Source organism: Diceros bicornis, chromosome 22 (assembly GCF_020826845.1).
Source record: "Diceros bicornis minor isolate mBicDic1 chromosome 22, mDicBic1.mat.cur, whole genome shotgun sequence".
Classification (NCBI taxonomy): domain Eukaryota; kingdom Metazoa; phylum Chordata; class Mammalia; order Perissodactyla; family Rhinocerotidae; genus Diceros; species Diceros bicornis.
In genome coordinates, this window is record NC_080761.1 from 2,623,250 (window position 1) to 2,644,712 (window position 21,463).

A 21,463-nucleotide genomic window follows, 5' to 3' on the forward strand; every position below is an offset into this window, starting at 1 on the left:
TGGAGCCACCTGCACTCTGGCCACCAAGAATCTCCTCTGGTTTCCTGAGCAGTCTAACAATAGAGTCTTGCTTCTGCTTTCTCAGTAGGGATACGATTACATTCTACCTGTGCTGCTGGGTTATCATCTTCTACCAGAGGTATACGCCTGTCTTGAGAGCATGTTGCCCGTTAACACGTGTTCTCCACATGTACTCCAATCGATATATTTCTCTCCCAGAGGTGTTACTTCTGTAGGAGTTCCTGTTAGATTTTCATCTACACTGTCTGATGACAATATGCATTGTACATGTGCAATAACATATGCCCACATGTTCTTGCTTCAACAGTAACTCTTGCTTCTCTATAACCCTTCCAGTTTGGCTACTAAGCTACCACCTGGGAGTGACCATGTGCTCCTACATCTTTTATATATATTTCTCATTATGTCACCTGCCTATAACCTACATGTCTAAACTTAACTTTCTGTCTGATAACACACCCATTCCTTTCTAACTATTCTTACTAGCACCACACAATTTATCAATGCTTTTAAAATACCCCATACAGGCATTTGGCTTTTGATAACCCACCTTGCTCTCAATTCTGACTTATTTCTGCTATCGTCATACATTTCTTAGTTAAACCCGCTGGTCATTCTTCCTATCTCCTGTTGGTATCTGAGTTAATATAATAATCTATGGGTTGACGGGCTCATGAAATGCAGACAAACTTTCTTTCAGTCCTTTCATTACTCAAAGTCCAAATGCCAGGGATTAAGAGGTATAGAAGAGTTGGTCACCACTCTCAGAATGAGATATGAAGATACATAAAATCCTGAAGTTAATTCCTGGGGAGCAAAGAAGAGAGCAATGATTCATTCTTATTCCAACAAACACTAAAAACCAAAAATGTGGACTGTCAACAGGATCAGCTTGAGGCTCTTTTTAAATTCTGGGTGCTATGACTTTTAACCTATCTGCATTTCTATTATTTCCAACATTGAAATCAAAACATATAAAAAGGATTCTGATCTTATTTTATGCACAATTTGATAGATTGATAATTTATAAAAGAAATATTTACCAAGTAGCCAGCACGGTGCTTGCTACACGTGCTTTTCAGTTGAGGGACACCACCTCGACCAGGTGATCAAGCTTGGCATTATCAGTGATCACTCATGTTGACAGGACATACTACTGATGTGATGAAAATGGCATCTCATCTCTGTGGTTTTCCTATAAAAAAACCCGTAACACCAGCGCAATCATAAAAAAAGGTATCAGAAACCCAAACTGAGGGATATTCTACAAAATACTCAACAAGCACTCCTCAAAACTGTCAAGGTAATCAAACACATGGAAGGTCTGAGAAATGGTCACAGACCAGTGGAAGCTAAGGGGACATAACAATTAAATGCCATGTGGTATCCTAGATGACATCTTGGAATACAAAAACAGTAGGGAAACACTAGCGAAATCTAAAAAATGATGTGTTTAGTTAGTAATGTATCAATGTTACTTAGTTATGACAAATGAACCAGAGCAATATAAGATGTTAATACGGGGAACTGAGTGAGGAGTATACACGAACTATGGTGGTAACTTTTCTTGAAATCTAAAACGATTCTAAACTGAAGTTAGTTTTAAATTTTTTTTGGAAAGCACTCCAAGTTAGATAGTTTCCTTTTCATCTATAGTTTTCTGAAAAATCAAGCATGTAGAAAGAGATCTCTTGACTTTCATTTCCCTTTTGGCACTGTGCAATAAGCTCTAGTTGCATCAGGGTGTCAGAAACTGAGGAGGGGCAAACATATTCTCTCCGCTGCTGGAACTTTTCTGCCACAAGGAGTGTTGATCCACCTCCGGTGGTGCGATGATAAACCCTCATCCAATGGTGGGCTCTTACTCCTGGCTCCTTTCTCTGGCAGTGATGCCACTAAGTTAAGTGATAACCCAGTGTTGAAGAAATACCTATTCTCCAATTAATGCTCAAGATATACCATCATTTTCCCTCACATGGTTATCAACAGAGGATAGGGAATAGAAAACTTAACCTGAGAACCACCTGACTTGTCCTCATGCTCAATCTACCAGCTTACACTTGCAGAAAGCAACATGCCCAGGATTCAGAGAAATTTTTAGTGGTCCAGGTTTTAAAAATGAGGGTTTCATTTACTTTCTTCTCTGTGCTGACCAAACCATGTAGCCTGAAATGATGGCAGATTGATCAAATATGTTCCTGGCTAAGACTATACTATGTATACTACATAGTCTCCCAAAAAGTGAGTCTGCTTTTCAGTACCAATGCGGTGCTTCTGACATGAAAGTAGCCCTGATTTCTCACCCCAATTCCAAAGCCTGTTGCCCAAGCAGGGCAGAAACAACACTGGTTTGCAACAGTGCAGCGTGAGCAAGCATCACGGGTGTAAAAAAGATCCCAGACAGGATCCTCAGGCTACATGCATACAAGATGGCTGAGGGGAGGATTTGCTTTATAATTACTCGTGCAAAATGAACCACTAGAGTGGCATAAAATGAAGGCCAAAAAAGCTTCCAAAAATCAACATCCACCAAACACACAGACACAACACACGCAGACACATACACACAAGAATGCTTGAGAAATCTCACAGATTTCCAAGGACCTAGAACAACTGGACCAGACTAATATTCAGACATAGCAGGCAGGCCAAAATCACAGCATCAAGCTGAGGGAAGCCAACAGAAGGACACAGACTGTCACACAGAAAAGGAAAGTGGAGAGGTCCAGAGCAGGTTTGGCTACTGCCTTCTACTGGAACTCACCAGTAATAACAAATTCTCTGCTACAGAGACTCAGACAGATGTACCACATAGCTCAGACACTAGTCACAAACATTTATTGGTACTGTCCAAAGAATTCAAGTTACTCCTCCATCTTTAAAACTTCACATTCCACAGTCAGTTTGTGTAGAGGTAAATATTTTCTTTTTTATATTCTATAAAACTTGGTATTACATGGAAAACACAAGTTTTGGTACATCAGTTCTAGGCGAAGATTTGATCTTCAATTCAGAAACTGATTTATTTCCTCAGAAAAAAGTTCTCTGAAGCAAACTCAGTACAGTCACAAGACACATAACGTTTCAGTCAATGCCAGACCACACATGCGACGGTGGTCCCCTAAGACTAGTACCATACAGCCCAGATGTGTAGTAGGCTACACCACCCACGTCTGTGTAAGTACTCTATGATGTTCACACGACAAAATCGCCTAACAACCATTTCTTAGAACGTATACCATTGTTAGGCAACACACAAATGTATCTGTAAAAAGTTTCACTTATCAAAATATAAGATTTTAGTCTAGTTTTAATTATTTCATGTTTAATGAAGTTCACTTTGCAGTAAAAGGCTTTTGTGTTTTTCCCTGAGATTTCTCTGATTTTTGATGAAGGCTGATCATTCATGATATTGACAGAAGTTTTCTTCCTCCTCATGTGGAGTCTCTGATGTACAATAACAGGTTGAATTCTTGGTGGTCTTCTGACATTCATTATATTCAGTCTTTCATCCTACTCTAACAGAGAATTGGCTAAGCTATTGCATTTAATCAATGACCAAAATCTGTAAGAGCTCAACAGAGCCAAACTTAATCCTTGCCTAAAAAAACAAAAAGCCAACTGGTGAAGATGTTAGTGGAGAATTCTGTTTCACCCAGTTATTCAGATTCTAGTCTCTTTCACCTTGTGCTCTACCATCTTCAACACACAGCAGCCAAGTCTGCATGGAAGTCTCTCCATTCCAGTATAACACAGGACAGGAAGAATCTAAGGTGACTTTTTAAGTCCAGACTTAGCTTAAATGTAGTAGTGTCATATTCCATGATCAGCCGCACCTGGATGAAGGACAGACTGGGAAACTTAGGCAAGGTATGTGCCTAGTGGAAAAGGAATTAGTTAAGGGAAATAATCTGCAGGTCTATGTGACACGAGCTTCTCCCCTGTGTGTTACCTAATAACATATGAGTTCCTTTAGGGCTTTCCAAATTCATTACATGCCAGCGTTTTCTCTCTGGTGTGCATTCTGGTGTGATGTACTCTAAGAGCTGCCTTACGGACAAAAGTTTTCCCACAGTCATTACATTCATAGGGCTTTTCCCCTGTGTGAATTCTTTGGTGGACTCTCAGAGTTGAATTTTGGGCAAAAGATTTCCCACACTCATTACACTCATAGGGTTTCTCCCCTGTGTGAATTCTCTGATGTGCACTAAGGTGTGACTTCTGGGAGAAAGTTTTCCCACATTCATTACATTCATAGGATTTTACACCTGTATGAATCCTCTGATGTACTCTGAGGGTGGAATTATGGGCAAAAGATTTCCCACATACATTACACTCATAGGGTTTCTCCCCTGTGTGAATTCTCTGATGTGCACTAACATATGACTTCTGGGAGAAAGTTTTCCCACATTCATTACATTCATAGGGTTTCTCCCCTGCACGAGTCCTCTGATGTGCTCTGAGGTGTGATGTCTTGGTGAAAGTTTTCCCACATTCATTACATTCATAGGGTTTCTCCCCTGTGTGAATTCTCTGATGTGCCCTGAGGGCTGAATTATCAGCGAAAGTTTTCGCACATTCATTACATTCATACGGTTTCTCCCCTGTGTGAGTTCGCTGATGTGCACTGAGGTGTGTCCTTTGGGAGAAAGTTTTCCCACATTCGTTACATTCATACGGTTTCTCCCCTGTGTGAATTCTCTGATGGACTATGAGGGCTGCCTTATAAACGAAGGTTTTCCCACATTCGTTACATTCATAAGGTTTTTCCCCTTTGTGAATTCTCTCATGACCACTGAGGTATGATTTCTGGGAGAAGGTTTTCCCACATTCAGTACACTCATAGGGCTTCTCCCCTGTGTGAATCCTCTCATGGGTACTGAGGTGCGTCTTCTGGGAAAAAGTTTTCCCACATTCATTACATTGATAGAGTTTCTCCCCGGTGTGAATTTTCTGATGTGCTCTGAGGGCTGAATTATGGGCAAAGGTTTTCTCACACAGATTACATTCATATGGTTTCTCCCCTGTGTGAACTCTCTGATGTACTCTGAGAGCTGAATTATGGGCAAAAGTTTTCTCACAGTCATTACATTCATAGGGTTTCTCACCTGTGTGAACTCTCTGATGTGCTCTGAGAGCTGAATGATGGGCAAAAGATCTCCCACAGTCATAACATTCGTAAGGTTTCTCCCCTGTGTGAATTCTCTGATGTCCTCTGAGAACAGATATATGGGCAAAAGACTTCCCACAATCATTACACTCGTAGGGTTTCTCCCCTGTGTGAGTTCTCTGATGTGCTCTGAGGGTTGAATTATCAGCAAAAGTTTTCCCACATTCATTACATTCACAAGGTTTCTCCCCTGTATGAATTCTCTGATGTGCAAGGAGGTGAGTCTTGTGAGAGAAAGTTTTCCTACACTCAATACATTCATAGGCTGTTTTGCCTGTGTGAATTCTCTGATGTGCTCTCAGATGCGATGTCTTGGAGAAAGTTTTCCCACATTCGATACATTCATACAGCTTCTCCCCTGTGTGAATTCTCTGATATTCTGTGAGATGTGCCATCTTGGAGAATGTTTTCCCATATTCATTACCTTGAAAGGGTTTCCTATCTCTGTGTGTTCTCTGGTGTACGGTGAGGGAAGACTTCTTGTAAGATTTCCCACGTCCGTTGTTATCACTAGGTTTCTCTTTTGTATCAGCTGACAGATATTCACTGAGGTTTGATTTCTGACAGAAAGTTTTCCCACATTCACTACATTCACAGACATTGACCCCCATATGAGTTCCAGGATAATGAATAGAATGTGAATTGGGAGAAAAGGATTCCCCACATTCCTCACATTCATAACGTTTCTCCCCTGACTGGATCTTTTGATGCTGAATGAGGTGTGCTTTCTGGTAAAAGAATTTCCTACGTTCACTATATTCAAATGACTTCTCTCCTGTGTCACTTTGCTGAAGTACATGGAGGGCTGAGTTTTGATGGAAGGATTTCCCATATTTACCACACTGGTAGAATTTCTCTTCTGTGTGAGTTCTCTGATGTACTGTAAGGTCTAATTTCTGACAGAAGGCATTTGTACATTCATTATAAACACAGAATTTATCTCCAGTTTGTGTCTTCTGATGTACTACATGGGCTGAGCTCTGGCTCAAGTTTTCTTCAGATTTACCGCTTTCAAAAGCAACCTGTCCTATAACAGTTCTCTGAGGTTGAGTGAGGGGTGAATTCCTGTTGAAGTTATTCCCACTTTCATGACATTCATAGCGTGTCATAGCCATGCGAACTTTATTGTATTCCACAATGGTGGTTTTGTCACAGGGTTTCCCATCTTCATTAAGACTAAAGCACTTTTCCCTTGTGCCATTTCTCATGTGGTTAAATAGAGTTGCTTTATCAAAGTTTTTCCTAAATTCAAAATTCTTACAGGATTCCTCTCCTGTTAGAGAACTCTTAGCTGTAACACCGACAGTCTTATCATGCAAAACTTTCCCAAATTCATTACATTCAAAAGATTGCTCCAGAGTTTGAAATTTCTGATGATCTTTCTCATAACTGAGAGCTTTCACATTTTTATTACATTCATAAGACTTCTCTCCACTATGAGTTTTCTCCTGCTTAACATCAACCTGCAACTTTTCACATACATTCAGGTAATCAGCTTTCTTTCTTGAATAGTTTCTATCATTAATAATTAATTCAGAAACAACCGGCAAATTCATTCTACCAGAGTCACATTTATAGGGCATTGTTCCCGAAAAATCTGCAGTTGAATCCAGATTAAATGGTTTTTCTAAAACTTTCTGTACTTCTGTACTCAATGTTTTGTTATCCATGAATAGTACTTGCCACAGAGGTTTCTCTTGTTTTTCCTGGTTCCCCTCAACGTGGACATCGACTTGGTAAAATCCTAAAATGAGAAAAATTGAAAACATCCTATGACTCACATTACTTATGAAGAGGTGCTTAGAGCCGTATCTTTTGCCTGTTTCCAAAGATTAATACTTCATGCACACAGACAGAAAGACAGATACTCTCTCTCCTCATCTATGTTGTTTAAAAAAAACAGGTATTATTTCCAGTGCTGGCCAAGATGGAGCAGCCCCATCTTCCTAGGTCCCTCCCTCTTACCATTAAAAATCTCTGGACCAAAGAAAAGAAAAATTAACAAATGAAGATGCTACAAAATGGAAAAGTGGACTTTGGGACTTAAGAAATGACATGGCAGAGAATTCCAAGGCTTTTCTTTCTGCTTCTCATATATCCCATATGGGGCGCTGGAGAAGCCTGCAATCCAAAGACAATAAAAGGCAGAGACAGAAGAGCTCCAAGAAAAGCCTGTTTCTTTTACCCAAAGGTCTGAGAGAACGGTTGTCTAACAGAACAGAAAAACTTGCTGACGGCATCAACCCTACTCAAGCCAAAAAAAACCTGGAACACTCTTCTCTGTGAAATAAAGGATTTTTCTTCCCACAGAAATAAAGGATTTGTCCCGTCTTGCAAAATTTTCCTCCATGAGCCAAACCAAGAGCTCACAACAAAAATCCTGAGAAAGTTCCATTCACAGGACATTCTGGGTGATGGTATCAGCAGCCACAGCCAAAATTCCACCCAGAACCACATTCCTATCTACTCTAACAAATCCGTTGCTTTAAGGCACTGGTGGCAATTCATGGCAGGTAGGGGAAGCAAAGAAGGAAGAAAAGGCAGCACAGGAACAAGAAAAGAGGCAGGAACACACGGTAGCCCACAGTCACAGCTAGAAGAGAGGAAATACCACTTGTGAAAACCACACCCTCACAACCCAAGGGCACAATACACTACAAAACAGCTGAATTCACATTATTCTCAAATGCACATGAAGTGTTCACCAAGACAGACCACATTCTGGGCTATAAGCCACATCTTTACAAACATAAAAGAACAGAAATCATATCAAGTGTGATCTCAAGCCATAGAGAAATTATACTAGAAATCAGTAGCGCAAACTTACCTGGAGAATGCAGAGTATTTATAAATTAATACACTTCTAATTGACCCATGGGTCAAGGAGGAAGTCTCACAGAAAATTAACATATTTTGAAGTGAACGAAAACAAAAACTGTTTAAAACATACAGAAAGTTGTGGGATGCGACTAAAGTAGTGCTCAGAGATAAATTTACAGCTTAAAATTTTTATATGAGAAAAGAAAGACCCCCAATCAGCTACTTAAGCTTCCACTTTAAGAAACTAGACAAAGAGAAGTTAAATCTAAAGAAAGAAAAAGGAAGAAAATAACCAAGATTAGACAATGAAATTGAAAACAACAGAGAAAAATCAATCAAACCTGAGCTTAGTGCTTAGAAAGATTTTTCTTTAATGATAAAAACAGACGAAAAAACAGAAGACACACCTTATCAATATCAGAAAGATATATGCGAAAGAGGATGTAACTCACTGACACAACAGACATTAAAGAGATAATAACAGAAAAACCCTATGTCTGTAAATTTGACAATATAAATAAAATGGACGGATTTCTTGGGGAAAAAAAAAAAAACTACCAAACTCATTCAAGAAGAAAGAGATAACCCAAAGAGATCAGTATCTGTTTAAGAAATTGACTTATGTGGTCAAAAAATATGCAGTTTCAAAAAACAGTTCCAGGACCAAATGGTTTTAACTACAGTGAATTCTACCACACATTTCAAGAAGAAATAATACCAATTTTATATAATCTCGTCTAGAAAACACAAGATGAGTGACTATTTCCTAAATCATTTTATGAGGCCTGTATTATCCTCATAGCAAAACCAAAGACAGCTCAAGAAAAGAAACCTACAGATCAATATCCTTCATGATAAAAATGCAAAAATCCTGAAAAAAGAAAAAGTAGCCCAAGACTACAGCAATATATAAAAAGAAATATTAAATTAGAATCAAGTGGGATTCATCCCAAGAATGCAAACTGTTGCAATATTCAAAAACCAATCACATTCATCATCTAAAGAAGTAAAATTACACAATCACATCAATTAAGGCAAAAACATTTCACAAAATTCAAAATCCATTCATTAACCTAATAAAGGGAATCTATAAAAAGCCTACAGCTAACATCATACCTAAGAGTGATGAATGCCTTAGTCAGAATGCTTTAACCAGAATGCTTTACACCTAAGATTGGGAAAAGGACAAGGGTGTTTACTCTCAGCACTTCTACTCAAGACTGTAATGGAAGTTCCAACCAATGCAATAAGGCAAGAACAAAAATGAAAGATACGGAGTAGGTCTACATGGAAGATCTTCCCCAAACTCCTCAAACTATAAGTGTTTTCCGCAAGGCCAAAATACAAAGCCAATGTACAAAGCCAATCATATACAAACAACAATCAACTGGAATTTTAAATCAGATAAACAATATAATTTCCCATAGCACTAAAAAAACAACACCAGAAAACCTTGGTATCTGTATGCTGAAAACTACTGATGAAAGAAATCCTAAATAAATGGAGAGGTATATGTTGTTTATGGACTGAAAGACTCTATATTGTTAAGACGTCGATTCTCTTTAATTTGATCTGTACATTCAACGCAATCCCACTTCAAATGCCTGCATGCCTTTTTGTAAATATCAAGAAGCTCATTTTAAAATTCATATAAAAGAAAATCGGTGGACTCACACTACCTGATTTCAAGACCTAACTAATAAGCTAGAGTAAAAAAGTCTTAGATACATGGAATATATGTACATAGGCGCGCGCGCGCACACACACACACACACAACTATATATCCGTTTCCCAAGAACAGTGCAAATGCTCTTCAGTGGGCAAATCATAATCTTTTCAACAAATGGTGCTAGAGTAACCGCACTCGTCTTTTCAAAAATTTAAACCTGACACATACCTCACACTTTCTAGGCAAATTAACACCAAATGGATCACAAAGTGTAAAATGTGAAATTTAAAAATGTCTAGAAGAAAACATAGGAAGAAATCTGTTTTTACTTTGAGTTTCAATGTTTCCAGACAGGACAACAAAAACATGGTCCTTAAAAGAAAATTAATGAATTGGACTTTATCAAAATTAATGTTAAGTTTTAGCCGGTCTCCTCTCAAACCACGCCAACAGAAGAAGTGGAGGGCAGCTTCACTACTGCCAAGTGGGGAGACAAGTCTAGGTTCCCACTAGCCCTCTGCTGACATCCTTGGGATTTGGAGGAGAAGGCCGCCACATGAACACTGGGCAGACCTGAGAGATCAGGCTCCCCACCAGCCTTCCGGTGACACTAACCACCCTGTACTTCATCAGGTGCCGAGGTCCCTAGCTCATCTTCATTCCTCGTTCCATCTTTCAGAATCTTACGTTTGTCTTATATAAATGTACTATACATAAGTACATATTTAACTATACTTAGTGGGAGGAGTAGGAAGCCCCATTTACTCCAGCTTTTCCCTAGTTAATGCTTTTTAGATCTTACCCATTCCTTCCCTAAGCAGAGTCATGAACATGTTCTCCTTAATCATCACATACAATATTTCTAATTTTGCTTTGATAATCAGGTCTTTAAGCTACCTGAATCTGAGTTTCTGTTTTGATCATAAGGTTACCTCAGGATTCTTTCCCCACTGATTTATTAAACCATCCCAGCCCCAGCTCCATAGGACTGAACTACTCAGAGCTTTACATAAAGCCTTGATATCTGGTAGAGTGAGTCGTCCCACATCGCTCTTATGAACGGAGTTACTCTGATATCGCATTTTAAATCTTTACAAGTATATTCCCACTTGAATTTATTATGTAAGCGCTTCTTTTCTTTTGTCTTTGTTAAGGTTCAAGTTTCATCTATTTTATTGTTTTTTATTCTAAGAAACATTCTACAATTTCTCAATTTTTTTAGTTTACTAATTTTTACTTTTACTTTAAATTCTTCTGCTTTCATTAGTATATTTTTTACTCTTCTTAATTCTTAATCTATTAATATAAATACGAGACTACAAATTTACCTCTGTTCACTCATTTAGCTATATCCCAAGGTTTCTAATATGCACATTCTTTTTTTATTTCATAAATGTGGTGCAATTTTAGATTTCATTTCCGTCTTTATATGTCATTTAAGGGAGACAATTTTTAAAATTACCATGTCGAAAGAGTGTTTTTGTTTACTCATTTTATCATTATTTTCTAGATGGATCAAACTATGTTGAGAGAACGTTATTTGTGGTGATTCTAATATGTTGGATTTATTGGTGTTCTCTTTTTAGATTAACACTACATTTTCACAAATTTAAGACTCTCCCATGGGACTTTGGAAGGCTTGTTGTTTGATTTCAGCACACACATACACAAATACATGACTCACTTGAGTACAAATATCATGTATATCCTCCTCTACAGGCATACTTCTTTAATGTCCACAGTACCTATTATTTAATAAGATGAGATATATTATGAGCTCCTGATCCTAGTGAACTGTAAGTTCCCAGAACTTCCTTATTTAGTGTGTTACGATCACTGATATCATTTTGTTTGGTGCAGTCATTCAAATGCTTCAAGTTTTACTTCAACTGCGCTCTTGAGCTAGAGGACCTTTACTGTATTAATCTATCTATTGCCAAAATTCAAACCTGAATAACAGAACACGAAACCCTGAATTATTTTATTTTTACTAACTTGATAACTTTACTATTATTTTATTACAAACTTTCTAAGATCCTCATTTAGGGATATCTTTTTTAGCCAATCAATATGATCCAATCATTTGCATTTAGTGACTGGGAGATACGCTTGATCTAAATTATGTCAATCTTTATGTTATGCTATCTGTTTACATGGCTTCACAACAAAACTTTCAGTAAACACAGTTACTTCAGATGATTGTACTTTTTTGCTCTAGGAATTATATTGAAACTATAACTTCTGAAATTCCTGGAATCGTTTACCAGTTTAGACAAAGGCTAAAAGAAGCACATGAAAAGATACTTGACATCATTAGTGATCAGGGAAATTGTTATAGACCGAATTGTGTCTCCCCTCAAATTCATATGTTGAAGCCCTAAACCCCAATGTAACTGTATTTGGAGATAACATCTTTAGGGAGGTAATTAAGACTAAATGAAGTCATAAGGGTGGGGCCCTAACTCTATAGGACTGGTGTCCTTACGAAAAGAGGAAGAGAGATCAGAGCTCTCTCTCTCCATGCATGCACCAAGGAAAGGCCATGTGAGGACACAGTGAGAAGGCAGCCATCTCCAAGCCAGGAAGAGAGGCCTCACCAGAAACCAACCCTGCTGGCACCTTCATCTTGGACTTCCAGCCTCCAGAACTGTGAGAAATAAATTTCTGTTGTTTAAGCCACCCAGGCTATGGTATTGTGCTATGCCACTCCAGCTGACTACAACAGAAATGCAAATCAAAATCTCAGTGATATACCACTTCACATCCTCTAGGACGGCAAGAATCAAAAAGTCAGATAACAACAAGTGTTGGTGAAGATGTGGAGAAATCAAAACTCTTGTATGCTGTCATTAGGAATGTAAAATGGTGCAGCCGCTTTGGAAAACAGTCTGGCAGTTCCCCAAACAGAGTTACCATATAACGCATCAATTCCATGCCTAGATATAAACTCAAGAGAAATAAAAGCATACGTCCACGCAAAAATTTGTAAATGTATGTTTATATCAGCATTACTCAATAATAGCCAAAAGGTGGAATCCCAAACGTCCACTGACTGATGAATGGACACACAAATGTGGTACACCCACACAAGGAAATTGTTTTGCCATACAAAGCATGAAGTACTGATACATGCTACAATATGAACCTTGTAATCCTAAGTGAAAGAAACCCAACACAAAAGACCACATAATGTGTGATTCCATTTATATGAAATGTCCAGAATAGGCAAATCTATAGAGACAGAAAGTGACTAGTGGTTGCCAGGGCTGGAGGCGACAGGGAGACAGGGAAGTGATAGCTAAAGGGTATGGAGTTTCTTTTTGAGGTGATGAAAATTGACTGTGGTGATGTTTACACCTATCTGTGAATATATTAAAACCCATCGAATTGTGTACTTTAAATGGATGAATTGTATGACATGTGAATTATATCTCAATAAAGCTGTTTAAAAGGAAAAAAAAAAAAACTTTCAAAAGTGTTCCCTTCTAAGGTCTAACTACCCAGGTGTTTCTGCCAGGGCTCACTCACCTGGGTACCTCTGGTTTAGGCATTCTTCCTCTAAGGACCAGGGCTCTTCTCCTTGCTCCAACTTGAAAATCACCTTGGGTTTAGTAATGCAGTACCCTGTAAACATAACAATTGGGGGTCTAAACAGACCAGATCCATAGGCCTTTTGGTTGCCAAAGGTGGAGAAAGAGACAGCAGCAAGAGCAGCAAAATGAAGGCGCTCATTTGAAATTTTCAACGCGGAAGTAATGACACAAACATCGTTTCGGTTTCTCTAAAGGTTTTAGTTACCTTAGACCTCTTAATAAAAAGCCGGAACACCACCAATCTCTAAAAACGGTTTATGTGTGGTCATTTTAACAAAAGGAAACGTACTCTAGAGGGAGTCACATGGTAAGGTCTGCTCACCCACGGAGACGAGGTGGCTGTAGTTCTCCAGCATCACATCCCTGTACAGGGCCCTCTGCGCAGAGTCCATCTGCCGCCACTCCTCCTGGGTGAGCTCCACAGCCACGTCTTCAAATGACACTGATCCCTGAAACAGCACATTTTGTGCAAAGGTTCAGAATTACGTGACAAAGAAAATATCTTTGAGAACTACTAATTTTCCTGTTTACTCTTAAGGCTCTAAAACAAATGGCTATAAAAGATGCCAATTTTTGATCTAATTTTGTCTTTAACTTTACAGCTACTCCATTAGTTTAAAAGGCTTCTAACTTAACATAATTCATTTGTATATATTTATGAATTATAGGTTTGCTTAAGAACAAAAAAAAACTCAATGTAAAGAGACTTCCTGCAACACTTCTTCTACATCCCAAGCGATTACCCTGGGTATTCTAGAGAATTCTAGGATAGTCAGTCTCTCCTTGGACATCATCACTGTAAATAACGGGGGCCAAGGAAGAGATACACTAAGTTGCGGAGACATTATACATGATCAAACTTACGGATAAGTACATGTCTGAAGATATATAATATAAATCTCTTAGAGCTCATTAAGAGCGATCAAACAGACCAGTATAAGAGAACACTATCTACACTGATGGAACAGCAATGGATACAAGGATAGGGACTTAATCATAGAGCAGAAGCAGCAACCAATTTGACAACGACTTTCCCGTGCAGCTACCCAGTCTAACTGCATGCGCAGCTTCTTGAGTGCTGGTGCCAAACACTGATATTTGGGAAACGAAAGGAAAAAATGTGCTAGAAGTCGTAGTGAGACAGATCTGCTCAGGTTGCTACTGAAGGGTCTACGGAACATAAAGCTAGAAATGTCCCTTAAACTAGTATACACACGGTTTTAGAACATAGAAGGGAGGCCTAGGACGAAGACAAGCATTTAGGAATTACTAGCAATTTAGGCGGTAACTGAAGTTATCAGAGGCAATCAGAGAGCAACCCGAGCACAAGGGGATTGAGGAAAGAAAAGTACCAAAAGTAGAATTTGAGGAACCATGATAATTGAAGAGGCTGACAGAAAAAAGGCCCACAAAGCCAGAGAAGGCGTTTTCTGAAAAGTAATAATAGGATCAGGAGAGGGTGGAGTCCTGGAAACTGAGAAAAGGGAAAGTTTCCACAACAAAAGACTTCAAAGGGGCTGGGAGGAGGGGGAAATGAGGAGTTGCAGGTACAAAGTTTCGGTCTCAGCTATGCAAGGTCATTAAGTTCTAGACATCTGCTGTACATCACGCCTATAGTTAACGATACTATATTGTACACATAAAACTCTGCCCAATCTCTAAGAGGGTAGATCTCATGTTCAGTGTTCTTTTCACAATAAAAAATAAAAAGAAAGGAAGCAAACCAAGAGACAAGAGGACAGAAACAAGCTTTTTTCCAGTGTTATGTATCCAGTTCTTTGTTCATTCATGTCTTCAGTATGACTGAGTGAGTACCTACTCTGCATGAAGATCAGTGCTAGGAGCTGGTAACCAAAACAAATGAGTAAAAGAATAGGAACACCTCTCAAGGAAATTTATTTTAATCTGAAAAAAGTAAAGAAAATTTAACTATATTTTCAAAAACCAAAAATATCAGTGAGAAAAGCGGCATTGTGTTCATTTTCGCCAATCTCTCTAACGTCCGGCTTAATAAAAATCAGCCGGATTAACAAAACCTAAGCTAACCAATGACCTAAGTGAAAATGGGGAAATAAGGATCCAAGAAAATTCTCTCCTCCATAAAAGCAACGAATAAACCGGCAAAAGTTGTAGAAGGTAACAAAGGCAATTGACAGAACATTTACACAAGGAAAACAGCAGAATCAGAGTGAGAGCGGTGATAGCGTGTGCTTTTCAGGGACCCTGTTCCCATTCCTCTCTCTGCAACGTGGTGGCGGCGGCGTGAGAACCGACAGTCTGCACTCAAGGCTGAAACCAGCAGCGTGGCAACCACTGGCGGGCAGAACCGGGCTGAGGTTCCCTCAGAGCCCCACTCCCAGGAAACTCTTTATTTGGCCTGTTGGGTGGTTCCCTGAAAGACCTCACTTGCAAGGACGTCTTTATTTGAGCTACCTCAGAGCTCACAGAGAATGAAAAGCCTTATCCTCAGAGGCGTTTGTCAAAAACATTTGAAGGCACTTGCTTAACTTAGTGGCTACCTGAGGAGGTGGATAATAGTTGGGGCAAACAACGTCCTAATCAAAAAGTTTAAAAGGAAAAGCTGGAGAATGAGATGTCCATAAAGATTTTTAAAAGCTCCAATATATTCCTGAGAATCTAGAAGGCCGCACACATGCGGAGAGCCATGCATATGTCCAGGAAAGATGTGAGAAGGCCCTAAGCTGTCACCTCTGGGTGATCTTGAGGTTTGGGGTAAGAAGGAAGTGACGGCTAAGGCCGAGCTGTAAACTGCCTGTCTGACTGCTGTAGGAATACCCTCACACGCACAGAGCCCCTTAGCAAAGACTGGGAGACTTACTGGTTCCAGGCATTTCAGGACAGAGACTTCAACTGCCACAGATCACAAGAAATACAGGCTCCACAGCATTAGCTCACAGAAGTCACTGAACAAATAAATTTCAACAGTGACCCCTATGGAGGGGAGAAATCCTGATTTCTAAAGTTGCCACACTGTTTTACTTAAAATGTCCAATTATCAATAAAAAAATTGCCAAACAAAGAAAAAAACAAGAAAGTAAGACCCCTACACAGGAAAACGTGTAATCAATAGAAACTGATTCCTGCATCTGAGGAAGCAGATGTTGGACTTACTAGGCAATGACTTTAAATCAGCTATTTTAAATATCGTCAAAGACCCAGAGGAAACAATGCCTAAGGACTAAAAGAAAGTATGAGAACAATGTTCCACTGAACAAAGAATATCAATCAAGAGATAGAAATTATAAAAAGGAACCAAATAGAAACTCAAGAGTTGAAAAGTACAATAACTGAAACCAAACTTGCACTAGAGGGATTCAAGAGCAGATTTGAGCGGGTGGAAGAAAGCGTGAACAAATGGACATAGGTCCACTGAAGTTACGCAGAGTGAGAAACAGAAAGAAAAAATAATGACAGAAAATGAACCGGGGGATAGCACCAAGTTTACAGACATACGTATAACGAGAGTCCCAGACAGAGAGGAGACAAAGAAAGGGTCTGAAAGAATATTTGAAGAAATAATCGACAAGAAGTCTCCAAACCACCAATCTCAAAAGCAGTAAGAAAGAAGTGACTCACCACATACAACAGTATTACAAGCATGGAGGACAGAAGGCAGGGGGAATGACATATTCAAAGTGCTAAAAGAAAAAGGTTGTCAATCAAGAATTCTATATCCAGCAAAAGTGGAAAAATTAAAACCTTCCCAGATAAACAAAAAACAGAATTTGTCAGAGGTAAAACTGCCCTACGAGAAATAATACAGGGACTGGTTCAGCAAATCTACAGAGACAGAAAAGTTGAGGGGCCTGGGGGTGAACAGAATGATGGGAGAAGAGAAAGTGTACAGAACTGCTTTTTTCTTTTTTTTTTTGGTGAGGAAGACTGTCCCTGAGCTAACATCTCTCACCAATCTTCCTCTTTTTGTTTGAGGAAGATTGTCCCTGAGCTAACACCTGTGCCCATCTTCCTCTATTTTCGTACATGGGAGGCAGTCACAGCACAGCTTGATGAGTGGCGTGTAGGTCCGCGCCCGGGATCTGAACCTGCAAATCCTAGGCCGCCAAAGCGGAGCACGCGAATTTAACCACTACGCCACCAGGCCGGCCCCCAGCATTGCTTTTCAAGTTGATGAAAATGTTCTAAAATCCACTGTGGTGCTGTTTGCACATACCTGTGAGTACACTAAAAAAATCACTGAATTTTACATTTTAAATGGGTGAATGGCATGGTATGTGAATTGAATCTCAATAAAGCTGTTTAAAAAAGAAAAAATGAGAGAAAAGGAAATCATTCCAAGATAATAGAGAAGATTAAAGGGCCAAAGATGGAAACTGTGGATGAGCCACGCGAAAGGACAAGGGAAAGAAGATGACTCCGTGAAGACATCAGCAGGAGAAGGACAGAGCCAGTGGAGGGTGTCACAGACAGTAACAGAGAAACTTTCCAGGACAGTGTGAGAAGTAGAGGCAAGTGCTACAGAAAAGTCAAGTAAGGAAAGGATTAGACAAGACCCAATGGATTTGATTATAACCAAGTCTCTGGTCACTGGAGATCACAGGCAAGTGGGGAGAGAAACCAAGGCCTCATGCACAAGTTTAGAGTGGGACGGGAAGCGTTGAAACACTTGAAAGAGAACAGGATTTTAAACTGCTGAGCTGACAATTTTAACAGGATTTTAAACTGCTGAGCTGACGATTTTAAACCGTCCTGAAAATCACGGGTACTCGAAATATTTATGGAGAGTAATTTTAAGGATAGTCATTTGATCCATCAGAAAAATGTCTCATTCAATCCCTGCGTTTGAGTTTCCGAAAAATAGTATTGACTGAGTTCACATTCAGCATTACGTCTTCTACCTTTACTGAAGAACAAGTAGAGGCAACACTCTATATTATTTTAGGGTTATTACTGGAAGTTGTTAACTAAATCACCTACTCGAAAACAACAAAGATATTTTTTTATCTTCAATTGTCTTTATAGCCTATGAGGAATCAGTTTGCTTTATCTTCTCACCAATGTTAACCTTTAAAGAATTATCATGTCGGATACCCTGACACAGCTATCAAAAACCTCAGAAATAAATTTGGAACTCCAAACATAGTACATTTGTAACGTCAGAGGACCTGCATATATCCACCCGCCACCTTTGCTGTGCTCTCCAACTGTATTTCTATATCTTCTCTGAACGCATCTGATCCATTTCTATTTCTACTTTTCCACGTTAACGTATAGACACTTAAGCCCTTATAAAATCCATTGTAACACAAACAGGTTATCAAAAATCGAACTCACCTGAGCTATGTTCATTTTCTGCTACTCCTGGAAGCATGTAAAGAACTGTGAAGGTTCAGCTGGGGAGGAGGAAAGAGAAACGGGGTCATGAGAAACCTGGTCGGTCTTACAACTCCTACATTCATCTGCCTAAAACTCTCATAACACGAGCTGGAGAAAAGCCTTCCCTATGGGAAAATACCCCTTGGACATTCTTGAGAAAGGGCAAGAAGGAACACACAGAGGTAGCACCACCTGAACGTGCATATGTATCTTCGACATGACTACGTGGACTTAACCTTGCATTTTCACTGACTAAGGTAAACTGCTTTTTCTTGATGAATTAACAATGTATATCCTCTTCTGACTAATTAACAACAACAAAATAAAACAACAGAGGATTAAACAAAGTCAGCAGCACCAGAGGTGAAACCCTCCACCTTCATTAAACCTAATGTTGTCAAAAAACTACTCAGGCTGGATTATTAATCAAGTTCTTGTCTTTCACCTTGAGTTAGAACTTCCACAGAAAACTCCCAGATACAGATGGGATGCTTCATGCAAGAAATAAATTTGTTTAACTTTTTGTTCTAAATTGGTTGCAGTTTCTAAAAAAGGCCTTCGGATAAGATGCTTATAGTACTCACACGCGTGTAAGTCAGCAGCACCACGCTTAGTTCTTGGTTCTGTCCTGGCTGACTCTACAAAAACCATTCATTTCAGGCCTGATAGTTTTGGGCTTCCAAAGGCGCCCAGTGTAGAAAACCCTTCTTCTACTATCATTTCGTTATTCTCTACGTTCAGGAAAGAGGCAGCATCGGCATAACTCTAGACGCCACACGTGCTGATGAACATGGTGTGAGGGCAGCTCGGAATCTGAAGAGTGAGGGCAGAGTGAAGGAAACAGGGTGCTGTTGAGGATTTTGTCAGCACTGGCTGGGTACACCTTCCCCGGACACCATGTCCTCACCAGCCATCCAGTGAGCTGCCTTTTCCTGGGCAGCCTGACAGTCACCCACCCCTCTCAACGCCCGGTTACCACCTTCTGCAAGCTGGTCCACAGTGTCCACTGTCACACAGTCTGTGATGGCTTCTGGACGTGGTGACATCATCCAGTCTGATTCATGCTATACAGGGATCAAGAACTGCTTCTGGTGGAACAAATCTGGACCTGCTCCCGTCTGGAACCTTCCGCCTCTGCTCTGAAGCTCCGGTGAGGGGTCTGTCAGAAAGGCTGTTCTTCCAAGTGGCAGTGTTCCTGAGACTCCCTTTCCTGCCTTAAAAGAGTTACTTTGCTCGAGAGGGGCTGGGACCTGGGCCTGAGAAACAAACTCACTCTATTTGAAACCTTCCTCTAACACTCGAAGCCTGACTCTTTTGCAATTCACTAGAAATGTAGTACCCAGTACTGTTGCCATTAGTTGCATGCAACTACTACACTTCAAGTGTGGCTACTGCCACAAGTCAAAACCACATTTTGGATGTACTGAATTAAATACATCAGTAAAATTAACTTCACATCCCTTTCTTTTTCCCGTTGCTACGGAAAACCTTTACATTGTGTATGGTTTGCATTACCTTTCTCTTGGCCAGCACTCCATTAGGTACCAGACGGTGTCTTTGAGGACGGAGACGGCCTGGACGGCGAGGCAGGGTCAAGAGCCGCCGTCTGACCCAGGGGCTCTGGAGAGAAGCCACAAATCCCAGCACACATTTCCCGCGCGCTGAGATTCTGTCCGCGTGCACTCCACAATCACCCCTCCGGGAATGTGGGGGAGAGGACACTCTACTAAGGGCTCCGAGGGCTGCCGCGTCGGGTTTGGGGCACGGAGGAGACGAGGCAGAGCCAGACGCAGGGAGTGAAACCTATTCGTATTGGCACCCTACCTCTCCCACCCGCCGGCTGGTGCCCTGGGGTCTACCATGCCGCCGCCAGGAGCTGCCTTCCACTGTGCACAACGGCACGTTTACACCGACAAGGAGGCTTGTCGTGAGGGTGATGCGAAAGCCCAGACGAAGGAAACGGGGTCTTCCGAAAGCCCCCTACACAGGGGTCAGCACGAGCCCCGGACACAACGTCCCCAGACCACCCTTTCGTTCCCCGGAGAGCTGCGCGCGCTGCTCCCAGGCGCCCCGCGCTCCCCGCGAACGCTCGGGGGGCGCAGCCCTCCCGCCGCCCGCAGCCCCGCCCCGGCCGCGCCGCGCCTCCCGAGTCCCGACCGAGAGCCCGCCCTGCGGGCCGGGACGCGGCGGGCGCACGGCGCTGGGGGAGGGGAGGACTCCCCGCTCCCGTCCGCGGACACGAGCCCACCCGACCCGGCAGGGCCTCAGCCGCGCGGAGCCCCGTCCCCGGCGCGCTCACCCCTGGCCGCAGCCTCCGCTCCCGCCTAGACCCGAAGACGCCCACACCGTTCCCGTCTCGAGCCGGACTGGCGGACGGGAGGAGGCGGGATGGGTGTGCGCGTGCGCAGAGTGAGCGCCAAGGACCCTTCCCAGAGTGCTGCGCGGGGCGCCCACGACATCCAAGACTACATTTCCCATAGCACCTTGAGAGCGCAGGAAGTAGCTTGGGAAGCCTTTCTGCTTCTTGAGCGGGTTGGAAGACGTGACAATTGAACCTAACTGCTGGAGACTTTTCCTGAATCCTAGAGGTTATGGGTTAGACTTTTACTTTATGACGTTACACACTGGAAAGCGTGGTTCTCGATCGGATCCTGGTTGGAAAAAGCAACAGTTGCAGGAGCCAATTGGAGAAATATGAATATGGACTAGATATTAGAAATATTAAGGAAAATTACCATTACTTTGGTCACTGATAACATTTGGACGACGTAAGAAATTGTTATGTTTTAAGGATACATGCTGAAACATTTACAATTATGAAATCATGGATTTGT

At 41.0% G+C, this 21,463-nt stretch overlaps 1 protein-coding gene across 13 annotated transcripts; it reads right to left on the bottom strand.

Moving 5' to 3' along the window:
* Positions 1-454: 454 nt before the first annotated feature.
* LOC131419883 (zinc finger protein 658-like) lies at positions 455-21,003 on the bottom strand. Of its 13 annotated transcripts, none has more exons than XM_058565393.1 (7): positions 20,145-20,908; positions 19,214-19,843; positions 18,588-18,646; positions 13,597-13,723; positions 13,210-13,305; positions 6,875-6,935; positions 455-1,216 (listed from the first exon to the last, which is right to left on the bottom strand). In XM_058565393.1, the coding sequence occupies exons 3-7, from the start codon at positions 18,600-18,602 to the stop codon at positions 1,153-1,155; spliced, it is 363 nt and encodes a 120-aa protein (XP_058421376.1). In that variant the 5' UTR covers positions 18,603-18,646; positions 19,214-19,843; positions 20,145-20,908; the 3' UTR covers positions 455-1,152. The 13 variants fall into 13 exon arrangements, with proteins under 13 accessions (XP_058421376.1, XP_058421364.1, XP_058421367.1 ...); XM_058565381.1 differs by lacking the exon at positions 455-1,216 and adding an exon at positions 20,929-21,003 and having other exon boundaries at positions 3,584-6,935; positions 20,145-20,249; XM_058565384.1 differs by lacking the exon at positions 455-1,216 and having other exon boundaries at positions 3,584-6,935; positions 19,214-19,442; positions 19,609-19,843; positions 20,145-20,909.
* Positions 21,004-21,463: the final 460 nt, after the last annotated feature.